General features: G+C 42.3%; 1 protein-coding gene across 3 annotated transcripts in view; it reads left to right on the top strand.

Annotated features, from left to right (window-relative positions):
• Positions 1–10,663: 10,663 nt before the first annotated feature.
• Positions 10,664–17,530, top strand: part of abcc9 (ATP-binding cassette, sub-family C (CFTR/MRP), member 9) — an 86,121-nt gene continuing 79,254 nt past the window's right edge. For all 3 annotated transcript variants that reach the window (XM_079494881.1, XM_079494879.1, XM_079494880.1), the window contains exons 1-2: positions 10,664–10,776; positions 14,950–15,121. In XM_079494881.1, the coding sequence (XP_079351007.1) occupies positions 14,977–15,121 (145 nt within the window). In that variant the 5' untranslated portion in view covers positions 10,664–10,776; positions 14,950–14,976. The remainder of the gene's footprint in view (positions 10,777–14,949; positions 15,122–17,530) is intronic.

Below are 17,530 nucleotides of genomic sequence, written 5' to 3'. Positions count from 1 at the left end.
TCTCAACCTGTTCTGAACCTGTGGGACCCCCACGTGTTTTTTTGTTTTTTGTTTGTTTAGTTTATTTGGCGGTCCCCAGAGGACAGTGAAAATTACAATTTAAGGACATGTAATAGGCTACCTTTTAAAATTAATACAAAAATAAAATAAAAGACTGAAATTGAAAAAAGACCATTACTGCATCAAACAATTACAAATCGTCTACGTCAAATTAAGAAAGAGGAAAACATTTTGAAAATAGCCGATCTACAAGCTCACAACGACTCGCGTCACGAGGCGCTGTGAGCTTGTAGATCTGTTATTTTCACAATATCTGAGAAGCAGAGTCAAACTAAATTGAATGCCTCAAGTCCTACATTCCAAGTGCTGTGGGGGGTCCCCATTTCAAATATGATTAGCCTATTTTGGGGGGGTCACGGCTAAGGGGTCACTTCTATTTTCGGTCACAGGCTGTTTTGGGGAGTCTATACCGTCGCAATGCAACAATTGTGAGCTAAAATGTACACTACATATTAGTCCACTTGCCAGAATGTGAACCCGGACAGGTTGAGTACACCAAGGTTTTATGTTAGAAATGTTGAGTATGGGTCCCCAGCATGTAGAAACTGCCGAATGCTAACTTATGTTGAGCATCCGGCAGTTTCTACATGCTGGGGACCCATACTCAACATTTCTAACATAAAACCTTGGTGTACTCAACATGTCCGGGTTCACAATGGGGCTATATGGCAGATGGCAGGGCCATTATTCAATCAAATCAAACGGCATACACAATATTAGTTTGCCTCTTCTAAATGCAAATACATACAGACAGCGTAGTGCCTACTAGTATAATACTATATACTTGTGATGGCCCAATGTCAGCCCAAGGCACTAAGAGAGAAGTATATGACTAGGTTACAGAATTGGTCTCTTTTCTGAATGTCATGATGAAATGTGTTGTCTAGTAGATATGGTGCTTCTGTTTTTGCTATGAAATGCTAATTATTTAGTTTTGCTGTCCTTTCGCGTTGCCCTAATATGTTTGGAGGATATATGACCTCAGTGGAACAGTTTAAGCAAAGTTCAAAGACGATCATAAACAAAACAGCTATATTTTTAAGTAGGCCTATGCAGTGACGACGACTACGTGGGGGCTGCGGGGCTCGAGCCCCCTTGATGATTTTAGGGGATTTCTAGTTTTTCTACATTCCTAACACCTTAACTTTAATCAACCATCAGCAGATTGATTATGTGAGGAAGAAGTTGTGACAGTCTTTTCAACCTGTTCTGAACCTGTGGGACCCCAACGTGTTTTTTAGTTTTTTGTTATTTGGCGGTCCCCAGAGGACAGTGACAATTACAATTTAAGGACATTTAATAGGCTACCTTTTTAAATGAATGCAAAAAGAAAATAAAAGACTGAAATTGAAAAAAGACCATTACTGCATCAAACAATTACAAATCGTCTACGTCAAATTAAGAAAGAGGAAAACATTTTGAAAATAGCCGATCTACAAGCTCACAACGACTCGCGTCATGAGGCGTTGTGAGCTTGTAGATCTGTTATTTTCACAATATCTGCGGAGCAGAGTCAAACTAAATTGAATGCCTCAATTATTACATTCCAAGTGCTGTGGGGGGTCCCCATTTCAAATATGATTAGCCTATTTTGGGGGGGTCACGGCTAAGGGGTCACAGGCTGTTTTGGGGGGTCTATACCGTCGCAATGCAACAATTGTGAGTTAAAATGTACACTACATATTAGTCCACTTGCCAGAATGTGAATCCAGACAGGTCGAGTACACCAAAGCACTGTATAATGCCCCATTTATCATCATCAGGCACACAGTTCTATATTTGGCCATTAAGGGATACCTCTCTGCATCATATATTGGTTTATTTTGTTCATCATATGGATTGTTGAACAATGTAGATGAATTGTGTGTGTGTGTGTGTGTGTGTGTGTGTGTGTGTGTGTGTGTGTGTGTGTGTGTGTGTGTGTGTGTGTGCGCGCGCGCACGCGTGCGTGAGTGCAAATGCCCATCCTTATGACATGCCAAGAATATGGACTGGTGTGGTTAAAGGTGCAATAAGTGATGATATAGTGTTGTGTTAAAGGGATATTTCACTTTAAAAAAAAAGAAACCCTTTTTGTCATTTCATCATCTACTGCAATTTTTAAGTTGATTCAGTAGCTGCCCCGCCCCCTTCCTGTACAAACCCATTGCAACTTCAAATCCTATTTTAACCATGTTAGATTCATTGGAAACACCCGTCCCTGATTGGAAATTGATTGGATAACAATACGATGATTGGATTGGAAAATATTGACGGCCCACCTGAACATTTATTGTCTATTTATCAAAAAGCTGGAGGTGACAGGGTGACTCATGTTACTGAACATACACTCTATAGCAATTATTACTATATTGGAATATAGAAATGTAACAAATTTAACAAATAACTTTTTGTCTTAACCATAAAATACGACTTACTGTACATCACCTTTAAGAATGACATGTACCAATGTTTCATCAACAGTACACGCTTCACTGAGTTCATTTGACTCAGTGCAACTCTGACAGTGTAAATGTTGACCCGTGCATTTTTGAGGGGCGCTAGCCCCTCCTATGCCCAGCTTTGTGTGTAACACGGAAACTATTTGATTGGCTGAGCACGGAATGTCATGTATATGACTCGTAATGACAATTACGAGTGTGATTTTTACACTTTCAGAGGGAGATAAACACACTCTGGAGTTCATGTGCACTTGAGGCCTCCTGAGACCACATACATACACAGTACAAATCCTCATTGTTACTTTACACTCGCACTAGCTCTGGTCCATATTAAGGACTTCTCCTTAAGGCTATGTTACTCTCGACTTCCTGCCACCGCATGAAGACTGCACAGTGCACACACAGCCTGTTGACTTCTGCTAAAATAAAAAGCACAATTTCGCTATACTCACCAATACGAAGACGGTTTTGTGGTGGTGAGAAAGCTTGCTTTCTCTAGTGGACGCACTCTGAGCCCCCCACCACACGTATACAATGCACCTTTTGGCCAGAAAAGAAAATATTTCACCGGAAGAAAATATCTTGTCAATGGGATTTCCTATTGACAATATCTGTAGAGAGCGCAGTGGATTAACTAAAACATATTTTTTTCTTCAAAAGTCTGAACGCAAAAATGACACAAATGCTTTACCTGGTTTTAAACGGATAAGTAAGTAGCCTTGGGAACCAATTCCAACATCTGCAGAGCCATGTGGGTGGTTCATGGTTCAGGACCATATCTACTGTTTCTGTAGCATGAGGTAGCTTGATGTACACCCCATGGACATGACACTAGTACTTAACCCCAATCCAAGCCTTGATGCAGTGCCAGGGAGGCATTCTTATAGTCTTTGGCATAATTCGACCGGGAATTGAACCCCAACCCCCCCCCCCCCCCCCCCCCCCCCCAGTGTAAGGGTGAACAGTGAACACTCTAACCACAAGGCTACTGAGCTGGCATTTTACGTGTAGGCTATCATTTTGTCCAAACACGTCACTCATTCCATGAATAAATAAAAAGAGGACTAACATTATGTTATTATTTCTATTTGTGTGTTGTGAATGACGTATTTCAGCCGGAACGGAACACTTCACATTTATTTACTGTTCGAATTTGATTGGAAATTAAGTCTCACTGTATGAAAACAGTCTGTTTTCCACACAACTATTGGCAAGCTGAAGTCAGCTAAAGTCAGCTGAAGTTCTTTGTCTCTTCCCTTCTTAATTTTTTCCTAATTTAGCGTAGCCAATTGGCTCCCAATTGTGCCCATGTATTCCTCCCCACACATTTCTGATGTGTTGCCGCTGCTGTTGTACACTAGGCTACTACTGGCTGACCTGCCAGTGAGGAGCCCCCACCGGGAGGCCGTAGCGCCTGCGTCCTACTTCGCTCTGACTAGGATGGATGCGAGTAGAGACGATACATCTTCAAACTGTCGGAAAACATCCGCTGGCTGTTTATGGCTGCACAAAAAAGGGCAAGAAGTGGATAGAACCATAAATCGTTTTGTCCTTGTTGTCCATCATGACTTATTAAGTGGGGAAAAAAGCATTTGTAATTTCAAGTGAACTTGTTTTTGACTGGGGAGCAGTGGGAGTGTGGATTAGTGTGTACCAGTGACGTTTGTGACGCCTGCATGTTGTGTGAGTGAGCACGTCACAGTTGGTGTCATTGGGGTGTACACATTAATCTCATGTGTGTCTTGCGTGTGCGTGTCGTTCGCTCAGTTCTCACACCGTGAGAAAGCTGTGTTCCGGGGAAACTGCTTGACCGACATGCTCCACATGACAGGAAGTGAAGACCCCTCTGTTGTCCTCTCCCCCGAAAGACGCACGCACTCATGCACGCATTTTGCGTGTGTGTGTGTGTGTGTGTGCACGCGCGTGTGCGTGCGTGCATGTGTGGTCGTGAGAGGTCAGAGTCTCCTCTACTGTTTTCTGGGAAACACTGGAGGATGAGAATCTGCTCTCTGTCACGGTCTACCCTATACCGTATAATGCGTTTGTGTATGTGAAAGCCAACCCATAATGTGATTATTATTCATACTGCAATACATGCACTTCTGTAGAACAGAATTTACTCGCGACTCACCCAAAGACGGGTCCCGACCCACTGTTTGAGAAACAGTGCTCTAACTCTAAGTCATCTTGGCTCCTACAAGCTACAAAATGTCATGTCATATCATAAGGTATCATAATTAAGTACTATAAGTGAATGTTAGATATCTCTGCTGTCGGGAAGAAACCGCCTAACTCATTTTTCAGGAAATTAAGAAAACCTTATATTTTGAAAACAAAGCAATACTGTCTCATCAAAGTTGGTGTTGTGACTTTAGATATTGTCAATTACTTGCATGAGAGGTGGAGTTAGCTGTTTTAGCAGACGGTTTGAGGGTCCGATGGAGTTAAGAGTTTTTGTCCATTTTCGAAACAACACACAAACGTAAAGGGTGTACAATAGCACTGATTTATGCAAAAAAAGAATCAAAACCCTCAAAAATGGAGTTAGGTGGTTTCCTCCAGACAGCAACGAATTATAAAGGTTAGATGTAAACAACCGTAATAACAATATCATAACATTCTACAACAATTATTCCTCACTTGATCAACAGCTTGTTGATCAGCTATTTTGGGTGTTGAGATTTTGTGTAGAGGAAAGGCAGTTACAGAAAGATTTGGTGTAGAGTGAAAAACAGTTACACTATAAGTAAAGTTCAGTGCAACTCAAGTCCCTTTAAAAGGTATGTATTTATTAACAGATTGGAGAATTACAGTACATTTCAAGCACAACTCAATACAAAACGGTTAACTGTGGACGACACCATAAAGCATTACACTTGTTTACAATAGGGTCCACGTTCAATTCATCATAATAAGGAGACTTTTTTATTTTATTTTTCTTGTTCTTTTTATATATATATTTTTTTAAACCATGCCTCCTGGATCAAAAATGTTGTAAACAATGGAACAGTATTGAATTGGTTTTATAATGAGATAAACACAAACACTTTATGCATCAACTTGTCTGTGTCCACAGGATGGCGCTGTGGTTTAACTTTGCAACTATGGTTGCTTTGTTTACCTGTGTCCAGTTTGTCCAGCGGTCAAAGCATAATCCTCCAAGCCACGCCATGGCAATTCTGCACGCACGCACGCACGCGCACACACACACACACACACACACACACACACACACACACACACACACACACACACACACACACACACAGTATCTCTCTCTCTCTCACACACACACACACACACACACCCACACACACACACACACACACACACACACACACACACACACACACACACACACACAGACAGACAGACAGACAGACAGACAGACAGACAGACAGACAGACAGACAGACAGACAGACAGACAGACAGACAGACAGACAGACAGACAGACACACACAAGCACATTGTGAACTGGTCCTATGGTATAGTAGTTTTCATTTGCATAGCCTACATTTATTTCATTCCTGTGCACTATTTCTTTGAATATATTCTCCCAAAGTGTTTCCTCCTAGCTATTTTCAATCAGTTGATAATACAATTCAAACTACTGTCACTTATTCTTTATGTCCTTTTTGCAAAAATAATGTCCAAAAACTGCAAGTGGCCTACTGTACATCATAAGCCAGTTACTGTATGTAGTGCAAAACAGGACTGGTCCTATGCTTGAGTTAATACGTGACCGGCTGTGCTGTCATTTTACTTTTTCAGAGGTCCCCAGAGGATTGGCTACTTTAAAACCATCAACATATAAACCAAGTGAAACTCTCAAATCTTGACCTCTAAAGAAGCTTTTCTTCTCTTTGAAATTTCCCATCAAAGTGTGTAGAGTCCTTCTGTACTCTTCTGCAGTGTCTTCACAAGAGAAACATCAACAAATATTTCAACAGGTTTCCCTTCACTGAAGTTGTTTTGAAAGTTGACAGAAAATGGGTTGTTTTCTTTGGATAAGATCTGCAATTCCCACAACAACTGACCGATCAACATTACCCTTTTGTATATGTAGAATTTCCTCAATGGAACAAAGGGTGTCATAGTGTGAGGTTGACAGAATGTCATTGACATGGCATCAAAGGGTGAAAAATGCTACTGACCCTGCAGGGCTTCTAAAAGCGTATCATGCACTCCCGAGTCCCTGCCATGTGCCATCCAGCATGACCGGCACCCTCTCCTGTCGACAGCAGCACCCTCTCCTGTCGACAGCAGGAGCTTTGTGCGGTCAGCCATCCAGTCATCATACTGCCTAAGGGGGCCTGCCACGCCACCCTTGGGCCTTTGATCCTGAGGAGAATACAGTTAAAAGCACATGGGGAGCATCAAAACAAATCAGGGAACACATTGAAGCAGGCTGGAACCCAGGCTAGCATCTCCCTCCATTTCTCTGCCTTAGGTTTAGGTAGGTGGTGTCAGAATTTAAAAGAGTTCCTGTTGTTCGTTGTTATAGCTCTTCAGAGCAGATTTCCACCAGTATCATTTTGTACTTTTTTCCTGACTTATTTATTTAGGCCTATATGTAGCGCTAGTATTATTAAACTTGTATTGTTATTTTATTGCTATTTTTTTTGCCATGTCAAAAATACAATCTTCCAAATGTCCAATAGCATCCTATAGGATTCATGAAATTCCTTATAAATCTTATTTCCGTAGTTCCAGGGGCCCTCAATGTAGGGCTAACTGATGTGGATTGGTTAAACAGATGCAAGCTATTAACTAATTTGCTGGGGAGGGGAGTGGGGACCCCCCCTGAAACCCCCTCAAGATTCGCTGGAGACCCCGGACCCCACTAGCTCTGGTCCAGCCCAGAGTGTAGAGTAGGAGAGTAGCGGCACGCTTTGATCTCGCCGCAAAGCGGTTGCCTATAGACCATTTGCAGACCGCAGCCATGTTTCCATCAGAGTTTGGAAAGCACTCGTTTTCAGTAAAGCAATGTCCTGCTGCCTCTTGCATTATGTGCTAATTCAAAACAGGTGGTACACAGGGCAGTTGAGTGATATCTAACGAGCACTTCCAAACTCCAGCACTTAGAAAAAGAATCACCTGCAAGGACACAAAGTAGCTCATAACATGTACATACATGGGCAACTGGCGGCCCGGGGGCCACATGCGTAGCCTGGCGCGGCCAGACTCATAGCGAGGGTTCACTGATGTTTCCTCCCAGGCTACCACATGCGGCCCCGCCCCCTACCATCACTTAATGTGGCCCTCAGGTTAATATCAGAATACTGATAATATTGGGCTATAGTTCCAAACATTGCTCCTATGGCTGGAACTATCCCATTGAGATAGAATGAGCACTTCCGCATTCCATTGTTTCAATGGGAGTCAACGCTATAGTGTCACCACTCTCTCAACCACTGCTTTGAACCATTGCAGTCAAATAACCAACAAAACCAATTAAAACCCGGCCATTGTGAATTTATAGTAGATTTCTCTACGAGAGTTTAAGTACTCAACCCCCAGTGTAGGCTACACTGCAGAGACACCATTTCAGAATTAGCAACTCCGAACTACAAATGCAAAATATAATGAGGCTTACCCTCTTGCCCCAAATGTTAGAGAGCTGGCAGGAATTCTTGGTTCATGTATTAGTCCGTATTTTTCAATTAAGAAGTATTTTAGTCCCGTCAGTGGCCGTTTCTGTCGGAAGTTCCCAATGGCGGCAAAGAGCAGGCGCGTCCGGAATCACGCTCAATGTAAACAGGAAGTAAACGAGAAGGGGAAATCATGGCGTTCGGCCACTTACGGGACTAAAATACTTCTTTATTGAAAACTACGGACTAATTCATTAAACAAGAATTCCTGCCAACTCTCTAACATTTGGGGAAAGAGGGTAAGCACCTTATATTTTGCATTACGGAGTTGCTAATTCTGTAATGGTGTCTCTGCACTGCAGTGTAGGCTAGAGCTCGTAAAACTTAGAGAAATAGAGTTCATTGCTGTTGACATTGCAATGTTGCATGATTAATACAGCCTAAAATAAACAATTTCTCTCACACAATTTGAACTTGGGGATAATGTGTAGGCATAGCCAGGCCTACAGTAGGCTATTCACATTTTTAAACCGCCTAAAAGGGGCAAGGGGTTATGTTGAATTAGGCCCTCCGCTTCCCTAAATTGTAATATAATGGGATGTAGGCTATAGTAGGGTGTCTAACTGCGGTAACGCTATCCGAGAATACTCGCGAACCACCAGTAATTGACGTAGCTAAAAAAAAAAATCAAGAATTTGTATACAAGAATCGTTTTAAAAAGTGAGCGTCATGTCACGTGAACCATGGCTAGACCTCAATTAACCCTGGCCTAGAGTGCAAAAAACAATGATGCCCAGTAGTATTGTTTTTTATGTTGATTGTCAATCATCCATTGATAGCATGGCCAAATGATTCAATACTGTAGGTCGGACGGACGAGTCAGTTCATTCTACCTAGTAGGCTACCATTCAAAATAATTACAACTCAAAGCATTCATTTTCATTTCTTTTTTGATGCAGCTTAATTGCTGCGTGCCCTTTTTCGTGCAGGAACGCCAGAACGATGCGCGACTCGATCGAGACGAGCATGCCTGGCCGCGATGCTTGACTGCATGATGTGTGTGCGTGTGTGCAAGTGCATGTGCGCGCTCGCTCCTCGGGGTCTGAATGAATGGATGGATGTGGATCTACTACAAAGAGAGACAGATCGATGACGGTCGGGAGGAGGACACGCGGGGCAGCGGATGGATGAGGGAATATAGCCTTCAATTGGACGCCTTGACCAAAAGAACGCGGCTCGCAAACGTCCGTCAAAAAGCGGGTAAGTGCTGAGTGGAAGAAAGGTTTCATATAGCCTATATTAGGATAGGAATATGATACTCCTCATTCCATCACAGTCCGAAGAGCCACAGCGTCCACTGACTGAAGACGCTGTCACATTTGTTCTGCAGCTTCAATGTTTACCTCTGTCCCTTTCTTTCTTTTCTTCCCCTTTTTTACTGAACGCCCATAATAGGCTAGATCTTTGACAATAATATTGACCTTGAACATGGTGGACCCTCTTGTAAACAAGTGTAATGCTTAATTGGGTCGTCCACTCACAGTTAACAGTCTTTGTATTGAGTTTGTGCTTGAAATGTACTGTCATTCTGCAAACTGTTAATAAATATTTCAATCAATCAATCAAAACCTTGCATATCTTATACAATTGCATTTCAATAAAGCCTCTGCTGCTTGGCTGGATTGGTTGACATTATACCCGGTGGCATGGCATTGCATCGGTTCACTGCGCCCACATATGAATGAATCAAAATCACGGGTCGTCGCACGGTCGCATACATATCCAAGGACTTTTATATTCTCCGATTTCTCCCTATGATGATGGCATGTGGCCTCTATAGCCTCCTAGGCTCTGCCTCCATGATCTTTTATAATTGGCCTGATTGTACAGTAGCCTATAGGCTATGCCAAACGATTATCTAGTTCCTAAAGCCAACCTTCACTGATATAGCCTATTCCACTTGCCTTGCCTCCTATGGTTTATTTAACATTCTCTAGTAGCACAAATTTCCATATGCCTATTTTATTAGACAGACAATATAATGTGAATGTTGTTTTGAGTCAGGCAGAGTCCTGTTCTGACAGTATCAAAAGCATCTACAACTGATATGTTATTCACAAGTTTCTGCTAGTTAACAGTGTTTGTCAACCTATTCTATCACTGTCTGCAAAACATATAGGCATAGCTTAATAGTTTTTGTTTTCAAAATGTTGATCTCCATAGTAAATAGATGACTGTGTAAATGTGTACAAATGGGTCCATTTGGTTACATTGTGTACACTCTTACACAGTTGAAAATTACACTGCAGGATGTTCCAGTGTAGCCTAATCTCATACCTGTATCCCCCGCACACAATTCTACATAAGACATTTGACAGACCACATGGCCGGACAGGGTGTCTGTGTGAAACTGTGCAGTTTGTCACTCTCACACTGCTAGACTCGTTCAAGTTTTGGAAATCCGATATGAGGGGAGAGCGAGAGAGAGAGAGAGAGAGAGAGAGAGGCTAGTATGCGGCTGATGCACTGTTAGGGCTAAAAATAATCTGTTTTTTTGTCTCTCTCCAATATTCTCTCTCTCTTTCTTTCTCTCTCGCTTTCTCTCTCTAATTTACCCTTTCCTCAAAACCCAGGCACCCGGAATGAACCTATAGGTCAATAAGGACTGCTGTTTGTGTCAGAGGTAAGCTGTTTTTTTGTGTCACTATAATTAGCCTAGGTTGTGTTCCTATAATGAACATTGACAGACGGTAGTAAGGACTTGGTTTGAGGAACAGGGCTGTGTGTATGCGTAGTAAGTGGACAGTTGGAGAGTGCTGCTATAAGTTAAGTTTGAGTGTCGCTTGGCAGTGTGTTGCTTACACTGCTTTACTGCGTTACTGTAACCCTTGTAGGACCATTAACTATTCAAACATATTATTTGTGTTTGAATCAAATTAGTTGTCCAGTCAATTGTGCTTTGATTTATAAATGAAACACTGTATGACAATTAGCCCTCCACTCCACCGGAAAGATATGACCTTACCAAATATTTAAATATGGTATCACTATATGAGAATAATCATTTGATTGATAGATTAATTGGTTGATTGATTGATTGATTTATTCATTCATTAAATAAGTGCCATACGTCACACATCCCAGTCAGCAAAGGATTTCATTCACAATACATTGTATCTATTTTTTAACACGAATAGTACTAGTGTAACAAATTACTAACAATGCCTAAGTGACAATGTTGTGTATGTAACATGTTGCACACTCAAAGTGTACAAATGGAACCAAATGGACAATTAAGGGGCCATTACACTCCGAGTTAAATGAACACAGAGGATGCTATTATTGTGTATTAACAGAAGGAGCAACAGTGTGGGCCTAAGGAGTATGGTTATGCTACTGTATCTGAGTGCATTATGCTTAAGTGATCAAAAAGCAGAGCTGAGCTAGCTCAGCTTACTGGGGTTATTTGCAAGCGATCTAGACACTTGAATGAAAAAATCACGGTAAATGAACTGGACACTGTAAAATCAGTTGCATTTATAGTACTGAGGATTATTCTATGTGCCGTCATGTAGTGGAGTATGTTTTAAACTATGGTTTGTGTTTGCATGCTCTTAGCATCTTAATAATGAGCCTGGATCTCACTGCAAGAGAGTTTAATAAATAATATTATGCTTATTAGACCATGGTGAAAGTTCTGGTGGTTGTGTCTTGTCTTGTTGTGCCTCAGGGATTATAAGCATTGATTGCTAACTCCTTTATATTTACACGGCATTCTTAACGGCACTGTACAGAATACTGTACTGTATTTGAATCGCTTGTTCAGTAATATATTACTGTCTCATTCAAATCAACAACAAAAAATTAATGCTGGTGAAAATTGTCCAGGTAACCGACTAGGCTAAACGCAAACCTAACGATTTAGCTGGTTTATTCAGCGCTTGACTAACCGTGTTTAAAGGGATGTTAGGTCACGTCAGTGTGAAAATGCCTTGTGTTCTTTATGTGCAAGTGCTTTAGCTAGCTGAGCTTCCTGGGTTGTCAACAATGCCATGGAGAGGTTAACAACAGGAGGGTTTTGGAGGCAAGGTCAGGCATGTGCGTAGGCCACGTCGCTCGCATGCACGCACGCACGCATGCCACACGCACGCACGCACGCAAGCACGCACGCACGCACGCACGCACGCACGCACGCACACACACACACACACATACGGCCATTAAAGTGCAAGCATGTAGGTGTCTTGTCTAAATAGTTCCAAGACAATAAACAGGCAAAATATTGTATTTGTTTATACATTTTGAAGTTCACACATGCCAACAAATGCTCGTAAAATAAATACAGTACCTCTAATGCTTTGTTTTATTGTTTGAACTTGGTTGGATTTGGATTTTTTAATCTCTGTTAAATCTACCATCGTTGTTACTGCAGGTGTATAAGGTTAGCTGATCAGTAATGAACTCATACTGTAGCTTCTGTTCTTGCCTTCCTGCCTAAGACCAATCTGTCTTACATAAGTTATTCACCTCTTCAGAGCTTAACTTCTGATTGTCAAACTGGTGATTGGATTTCTTCATACTTCATTGCGTGCCTGTGTGGTATGCTGAGAATTGCAGAGGTTTTATATCAGCTATTTTGAAAAATCTAGGTTATTAATGATGATGAATGTCCAAAAATAGGGACGCCAGCAAGATCACTCTAGAGCAGGGGTCCTCAACTGGCGGACCGCGGTCCACGACCGGACCGCGGACCACCTCTCTGTGGACCCTGGGCAAAAAAGAAAAAAAGTTTTTTCAAAACTTCAAAAATTTATTAATTAATACAATTAATTAATTAATAGATCAAATTAATTAATTCATTAATCAAATTTTTCGAAGGCCCGCGTCGCACTCATTAGTCTTTTTCAAAAAATATTAGTGGACCTTCAGCATTTCTAGTTGAGGACCCCTGCTCTAGAGTCTAGTGACATGCAGTGGCACTTTAGACTGACTAGTCAACTGTAGCCTCTAGGGATGGGACGATATGAAAATGTCATGTCACGATAATAATAATTGTGATTAACGATAGTACACGATAATTGTGATAATAAAAATATGCATAAAACGTATATAATAAAACGTAGGCACTGGCCTCGGGTCTAAAAGGGTTAACAAATATTAAAGGTCCAATGACACGCCCCCGTCACGTGGTCGGTCTCTGTCAAAACAGTGCACTACGGCACACTGAGCACTAACTACTAGGCTTAGTAGGCTAGCCGGTAAAGCTAGTCATTTGGATGGCAGATTTGCATGCGTACAGGCTAAATTTGGCATTTAAAAATTACTAATTTCTATTGAATATCTTAGTTACAATGCAATTGAGTTGCTGTTTTTGTTTTTAGGGTAACTGTTGCATACGGTAATCGCTATATCACACTCGAGTCCCACTCCCGCTGTCTCCTCCGGCCCCTGCACTCCTCCCGGTAATCTCCCCGGCTTGAGGTGCCTTGTTCCTGGCCAGAATTCAGGCTCAGCCCCCCGGGACGCCCATAGTGTAGCGTTTCTCATACATTCAATAAATGAGCATAACAAACTATTTCACATGAACAATGTTGGTAAACTAAGATTATGTGAGGGGAAATATATATTTTAAATGCACATATTTACAAATGAAATGGTACATAGCTTGCAGAGTTAGTTTAGGCAGATATACTCAAGGGGCTCATTCAATGCTATTGAAGTCCTACATGTCATACGCTGTCGTGGCAATCAGCTGACCATTTGGGTGGGGTATTTAAGCTCACCTAAGGCTGCAATCTCCCTGCATTCGAAGGAATGCAGGGACAGAACGCAACAGAAGTGTTGCGTTCCTGGTTGTCGTTATTAATTTGCTCCCCCCGTCACCCCAGCACCACCGGTGGGCTCTGCTATTTCTGTTCCCTTTGGGGCGGTTGTTATTGTATATCTATCTTCCCATGCTCTTAATGGCTAATGATGGTTGTATAAGAGCGGCAAGATAAAATATTATATGCACACTTACTGTATATTCTCATTCTATAATAATATTCTCTCAATCTATGAGTTATCTGACTGAAAATGCATTATCTGTGTAAAGTCACTTCCTGGTTTAGTGGTGCGACTCGTGCGAGGCTGTGCAAGTGAGGGGAGACAGACATACAGGCAGGGAAATGTTTCTCTCAGGGCTGAAAAATGTATGTTGCTATATACTGTACATAGCAACAACAACCCCAAAATGGGTTCCCGGATTGAAAGGTGTTACGTAACCTGGGGGAATGTTGGGGTTGCAAATGCGTTGTGAGCTTCTATTTGTTTAGAGTGAAATAAAAGGTCTTTACAGGTCTGTTTTCATCAAGTTTAGAGAAGGTTTAAGTGGTACTGAATTGGTGGTGATGACCAGATCCGCGAGGTTCAGGGCTCATTTCTGATTTTACACTGCACCGCAATTACAATATTTCTGGAATTTATACATTATTTCATAATTTAATAATTTCATTAATAATTTTCAGAATTTCATCTGGAGAAAGATGGCTATCATGAGCTCAGCTAACGCTAGTGTTAGAAATGTTGCTTCATGATTTCTAGATAGGGAGAAAACTGAAGTGCTTCAGAATAAAAGCTCACTGCATCTCTCTGGCAGCCAAGCGATATCGCTGGTGGCCAGACTGGTCACACGGTGGAAGCCAAAGAATTAAACATCTGTTCACTTTGAAACATTGCCAGTGCTTAATGTTTATTTTTATTCATTATGGGGTAAAACATTTTCATACAAATTCGATCATTATCGTACATCTGGCAACACTGTTCACAGTTGACATGGCTGGCAACCAATGATGACCTCTGTTCATGTTATACCCAGGCTTATGTGGACCAATCGGGTGGCGGCATGGGCTTGTCATTTTGTGGCAACGACCGGAACGATTCGTACAGCGTGGACCAGGGTGTGTTGAATAACGGCTGCTTCGTGGACGCTCTCAACCTGGTCCCCCATGTCTTCCTGCTCTTCATCACCTTCCCCATCCTCTTCATCGGTAGGACACGCACGCACGCACGCACGCACGCACGCACGCACGCACGCACGCACGCACGCACGCACGCACGCACGCACGCACGCACGCACGCACACACACACACACACACACACACACACACACACACACACACACACACACACACACACACACACACACACACACACACACACACACACACACACACACCTGCAATTAGGGACCATTTGGTCTCCCTACTCCCTACTCCCCTTGAGACATTGGATATTTAAAAAATATATCTTGGGGGCTTTTCTGCCTTAAATTGATATAGTGGAGATTGACAGGAAACGGGAAATGGGAATCAAACCTGTGACGTGCTGTCAGGTGTCAACAGAGCCTACGTGGTACGTGCCATAACCACTTGGCTATCGCCTACACCGCCATTAAGATGCTTAGACCCTGCGTAGACGAGATATCGATTCGCACAATCGCACAGGATTCCTATTATCATATGACCCCGGTGTTTGCTGAAATAATGGTAGGTAATTTAGCCTGTATTATTACAGACATGGTCGATTCGAAAAAAACAGATGTACTCTGTGTAGTACTGTAGGCCTACTTTTACTCCACTCAGAGATGTAGTGGAGTCAAACTTTTACTCCACTACAATTATTTGAAAACTTGAATTACTAGTTACTTTGTAGATTTTGACGATCAGCGCAATATCTACCCTGGCCAAGTAGGCAGAGTTCAAGTCGCTGGGTAGGACATTATGGTTTGCAGCCTCTTTGTCTGACAGACAGAAAAGAGAAAGTGTGTGTGTGCGCCCCTCTGTCCACATATGTTACTGGTGTCTGTGTACATAAGCTTCTCACTGGGTCATTAATACATCAGCCATGACTGCATCAGATGTGTGAAACAGTAATCTCTGAGGATTATCCACATGACACCCTCGAACATTTGGCGAGAACAGCAGATCTGCACGCTCACAGCGAGCGAGATTTGGTGTAGAGGGAAATTCTAACCCTGGGGGACATCGGTCAACTAAGTATGGTTTCATTGGTTCATTGGAAGAGAACCAATCCAAAACGTGTTCATTTAGACTGGGAAAGCCTATACATGTATACTGTATGTCGTTAGTGCGGGAAACCATCTGTGTCATATTAGATATCGTTGTTGTCTGGCAGAAACCTCCAATCGAGGCCTGGGCTGCGACTGAGCGGTCCAGGCACCTAGGCTGGTAATACAGTCTGACGGCGTGTCGCGGGTTCGAGTCCCAAGCCCGTCTGCCTTTTCCGCATGTCTTCCGCCCCATCTCTCTCCCCCTTTCCTGTCCAAAAATGACTGTACCCTATCAATAAAGGGCTTGGGACTCGAACCCGCGACACGCCGTCAGGCTGGATTACCGGCCACTCAACACTGATGAGTGTAGCAGTAGCTGGCCTTCCTTTTGCATTCTGCAGAGTAGAGCGCATTACAGTAATTGCTAGACTATTAGACATCTAAAGTGGCTGTATCAGATGCACGCTCACACACACACACACTCGCTATTCTGTCCTCCAGCTGGGTGAAAGATTGATTTTGATTCTGACAAACTGGTTCAAGCCAGATCTCATCGTCCAAATGGAGTGTCACAGGTCTGTAACTCTGAGTTTAATGACTGAGGATTTATTTTACAGTGTAGATTACAGTATACATGTAGGTTACTTCAGTGATTCTCCAACTTTTTAATTTCAAGTGCCCCCTGTCACGTATTGATGTGGTCAGAACCCAAATGCAGACAATTTATAATATGTATTTTTACATAATACGTTTTCATGTGGACAGAGATATTTTGGCCTCAAGACGCAGATTTCTTTTCTTCATAGATGCTATTTCTGTTTCGGTTAAATAGCCTACTTGATAGATTGTTTACAGACAAACTACCATCGTAGGCTACTCTGCTTCAGAACCAGACGTAGCAGCTGGCTGCTGGCCAATGCAGAGCTCCACCCAGAGTGCACACTGTCCTGCAACTCCTGATTATTGAATTTATACAAACAATAACAAGAGGCTCGCACACTGACAAAATCATGTTGCGACTCTTTGGCTGCAAAAAAATCACACTTGAGGCACTGTGGCTGCAACATGACGTCACTGCTTAAAGCAAACATTAAAGGTCGATAGACTTGGCTGCCACACGCTTTCTGAAAGGCAGATATTGGAGGCCAGCATCCCATAGCATAGCCTATATAGTCTATTATTTATTAGGCTACAAAAGTATGTTTTTATGGATCTCTATATAAAAAAGTGTAAGATAAAAGTAATTTAAAAACACCCACCCCCCACCCCATGATGCACGAAAACGAATTTCACCCACTTTTTTACCTTATAAACCTGCGACGTGACAATAAATTAAAGCTGACGTCAGCTGCTGGGGTGCTGGGTTAAAAGAGGATCATAAAAGCA

This window comes from Electrona antarctica (genome assembly GCF_951216825.1).
Source record: "Electrona antarctica genome assembly, chromosome: 23".
Lineage (NCBI taxonomy): Eukaryota > Metazoa > Chordata > Actinopteri > Myctophiformes > Myctophidae > Electrona > Electrona antarctica.
This window is presented reverse-complemented; position numbering and strand designations above follow the sequence as displayed.